This window comes from Nymphaea colorata, chromosome 1, assembly GCF_008831285.2.
Source record: "Nymphaea colorata isolate Beijing-Zhang1983 chromosome 1, ASM883128v2, whole genome shotgun sequence".
Taxonomy (NCBI): domain Eukaryota; kingdom Viridiplantae; phylum Streptophyta; class Magnoliopsida; order Nymphaeales; family Nymphaeaceae; genus Nymphaea; species Nymphaea colorata.
This window is the reverse complement of record NC_045138.2, coordinates 4,842,151-4,845,736: the sequence shown is the minus strand read 5'-3', so window position 1 is coordinate 4,845,736 and position 3,586 is coordinate 4,842,151. Positions and strand designations below refer to the sequence as shown.

Genomic DNA, 3,586 nt, shown 5'->3' with positions numbered 1-3,586 from the left:
TTGAATCGGATCGAATCGGTCTCTAAAAGCCTGAACCGGTCCTGAAACGGACCAAACCGGTTCTGAAACGGACCGAATCGGTTCTGTTTATAAAATCAGACCAAATGGATACGGATCGGGTCCAACCGAACCCGACCCGATCCGAAAACTTTGAAATCAAAGCGGGCGGGCGTAAGTCGAGCGGCAAAGGAAAACGGTTTTTTTTTATATATAATCTTTATGGATCCGAGTCGGGTCAGTATGACCCGACCCGGGTCCGACCCACCCGCGCGAGCGGTTTCGGGAAAACGAAACGCCTCCCACCGCCGCTGCCCTAGCCCAACGGCAGGGGTGATGGGGGCGGCGGGAGATGTTACAGACGGCCCTCCGACCGGCCGTGGGACGTCTCCGGCGGTCGCCTGGCGCCGTCCGGCACCCGGCGACACCGCCGGCCACTCCCAGTGGCTGGTGGGCAAGAACGTCCAGCCCCCTCTTCTTTGATGCTGTAAACAGAAAACGATGGGGGGCATCGGGCGATCTTCGATTCCGCCTTCCCGCTGCCTGTGAATGGCGACCGGACGACGCAAGGTTTCGAGACCCAAGGCATGGATCTGAAAGATCTCACGGACGGCCTCCAGCCCATCCTGGTTCGACCCTCTCCCCAACGGCTCCCTTGCGTCTGGGCAGCCATGAAAAACAGAAAAGGGGGAACGGGAATGAGGATCGCCCGACGCTTTCGACGACAAACGCCTGCCCACAACCGACCGTCCATGTTCGTGTCTCTGCGGCTGCAATGGAAGCCGACGGCTTCCATCACCCACGCGATGGAGGCCGTCGCCCTCTTTCCACATTTCTGCCATATTCTCTTTGCGTCAAAACAGAATGCAAAGGGAAACGCACAGAGGAATCGTGGAGTGGGACCATAACCCATTGTTGGAGCTTTGCGAGAAATCTAGATAGCGCACAAACGAAAAATGCAGAAATCGAAAACAAACATTCATGATTCATGTGGTTTCATTTAGGGCGGAAGTAGAACCTGTAGAGGCGACCGCCGACTGAATGTCGGCGGCTGTGGGAAGAACGGCTACAGTCCCCATAGAGTTGTTCCCCTGCGGAGGTAGCGGCGGCGGCGGCAATGGGTTTCTCTCCTCAGCCATAACAACCCAGTGATGGGGACAGGCAATTCATGTATGGCTAAGGGGACCGATTACCCAGACGGTAAAAACTTGATGTGTCTCACATCATCACAAGACACAAACATTTATACTTAAGGGTTCGAAACGGATATGGACTCGTATCGACGCAGGACTATCCAGATGGAGAAATCCCAACATGTTCTCCTCTCATTGTTCAGGCATTTGATTTCTTCTTATTCAGTGTGGCCCCATATCTTTTGGTTACAAACTAATTAAATTCCTTGCGAACTAAGCTTTCTAAGCTTGATGGATCATCCTTAGGCATGTTTGTTCTTTGGTAAACACTTTCTTCTCAGATTTTATATTAACAAAATGGTTCTTGTGTACGGTTGATCAAGTACTTGCAGCGACATAACCATGATATATATGGAGTAACCATTATATTATCTAGGACAAAGTACTTCAATGCTTAATTTCACAAGATCTGGCACTTAATTTTTTTATTCTGTTTGGCTAAAAACTGTCGAGAAAAGTGAGTTTTGTCATAAAAAATCATAGAAAACCAATTGAGGGTTGCAAATGCATCTTTTGCGACAGTTTGTGGCAACACACAACAAAAAAATAAACATCCGGTAATGGAAGTAGTCCGCTAATTAGCAAACACATATGTAGACACACCCACACACGTATAATATAACTTGAGTACTCGATCTGAGTTGTATAAAATTGCTGGGTAACACGTGAAAGCCGCTAGTTGACAGAAAAAGAAACAATGAGTTCACAGGGGGATCTAATCTTCCTCACTAATCTTCTTACATATGCTCTCTCTGCAAGTTGTAACTACCATCCAAGAAAAAAGACGAAAAGGAAAATTCTGTCGGTAATCGCTTTTCCTAGTTGCAATTTCAGCGAGAAGAAGCCGAGAAAATGTGAGAAAAACAAAGCTAGTGCAAGAATGCGGCAGCGAACTGCTGGTTGATTGGTGAAGTTATTTCATCGAAGTCGTCCGCCAAGGAAAAGAAGATCTCATCCATAGCTGACAACTCTGTCCCTTCATCATCATCATCTTCTTCACATTTCATCTCTGAATGAAGGCCTCTCTCTTTGATCCTGCATAATACCCAGTCTCCAGATACCTGCATATTTTCCCTACCCATTTAGAAAGAGACGGAGAGAGAGAGAGAGAGAGAGAGAGAGAGAGAAAGAGAGAGAGAGAGAGAGACTTAACAGTTCTTGAGCTCCCACGCTTCTTACACTCCCTGGTTGTTGATTCCAAGAGGCTATATTCATCCATGACCCAGTCAGTTTTTGTCCCACTTGGAGCCTTGCCGGTGTAGAAGACCAGAGATCTCTTACACCCAACGATAGTGCTCCCATTTGATATGGGCTCATCCATGCCTGTCACCCGCCAATGTCCAGATGCAGCAGGTCTGTATTTTATGGAGTTCTTCCTGTAGTTTCTTGGTTTTTGGCTGTAGAAATACCATTCTTTGCTGCCACCCGAAGCCTTACCTGACCAATCCCAACACCAAAAGTTTCAACACATCTCAATGGCTTCCACACTATATATAAAGATTCATGCTTTCAGTGAAAGTATTCAGAGAACTTGAACTTTAAAGTATGTATATTTCCACCAAATTCATCGTTTCATACAACTTATACGGAATAAGCTGTTTAGTGTTGGCACTTAGGAAAACTCAACTCTTACAGCTGTCATCGTCTTCACAATCAGGCTTGGCCTCCACTCTGTTGTAAATGCAAGTGAAGTTTCCAACCCAAATTCCAACTACCAACATTTTCTTTTGTATAAAAAGGTGAGGCACGGAAAGTAGCAGCTGACTGATCCATCAGCTAATCAACTTCTTATGTGATATTGTTTACTGGTTGGAAATTTATTTTTCCAAAAGAAAGATCCAAATCAAAGAAGAGAGAGAGAGAGAGGCAGAGAGAGACCTGGTAGCTCCCAAGGATTGTAGCTGTGAAGATCTATCTCTGCGATGAAGTCTGAGTAGCAAGGGAGAAGTTTGACCTTCCTATAGAGATAGTGAAGAACGAGATCTTCATCGGTTGGGAAGAACTTGAGACCCGGGGGAAGGCTTATCTTATCTCCCATCTTTTTTCTTCTCTTCCTGTGTATAGGACAAGTGAAACGATGCTGCCCTACTTGGTTCCCGGATTTAAAGAGGAACCCGCAGTGAACGGGACCGCCTTCGTATCCCATAATTCTGTTGTTAAAAATATTTACTTTTGATCCAGAACTCATTTGAAAGCGTCTGATTTATATATAAAGCCAACTTGATATTAATTTTGTTTACAAAATGCACATAATCAGTAGCAGAGAGAAATTTTTTTTTTAAAGGAACACTGATACATAAGTTTTCATACTTGAATGGACACTTATATATATAACAAAACGATCTTAATGTAAAAATAAAAAAAATTAATAACTTTGTGTTTGTAACTATCCACAC

At 45.0% G+C, this 3,586-nt stretch overlaps 1 protein-coding gene across 1 annotated transcript; it reads right to left on the bottom strand.

Annotated features, from left to right (window-relative positions):
• Nucleotides 1-1,802: 1,802 nt before the first annotated feature.
• On the bottom strand, nucleotides 1,803-3,267 carry LOC116247333 (NAC domain-containing protein 104-like). The gene is made up of 3 exons (XM_031619468.2): nucleotides 3,069-3,267; nucleotides 2,344-2,627; nucleotides 1,803-2,251 (listed from the first exon to the last, which is right to left on the bottom strand). Exons 1-3 carry the CDS (start codon nucleotides 3,226-3,228, stop codon nucleotides 2,060-2,062), a joined length of 636 nt encoding a protein of 211 aa, XP_031475328.1. The 5' UTR covers nucleotides 3,229-3,267; the 3' UTR covers nucleotides 1,803-2,059.
• Between the last annotated feature and the right edge of the window lie 319 nt (nucleotides 3,268-3,586).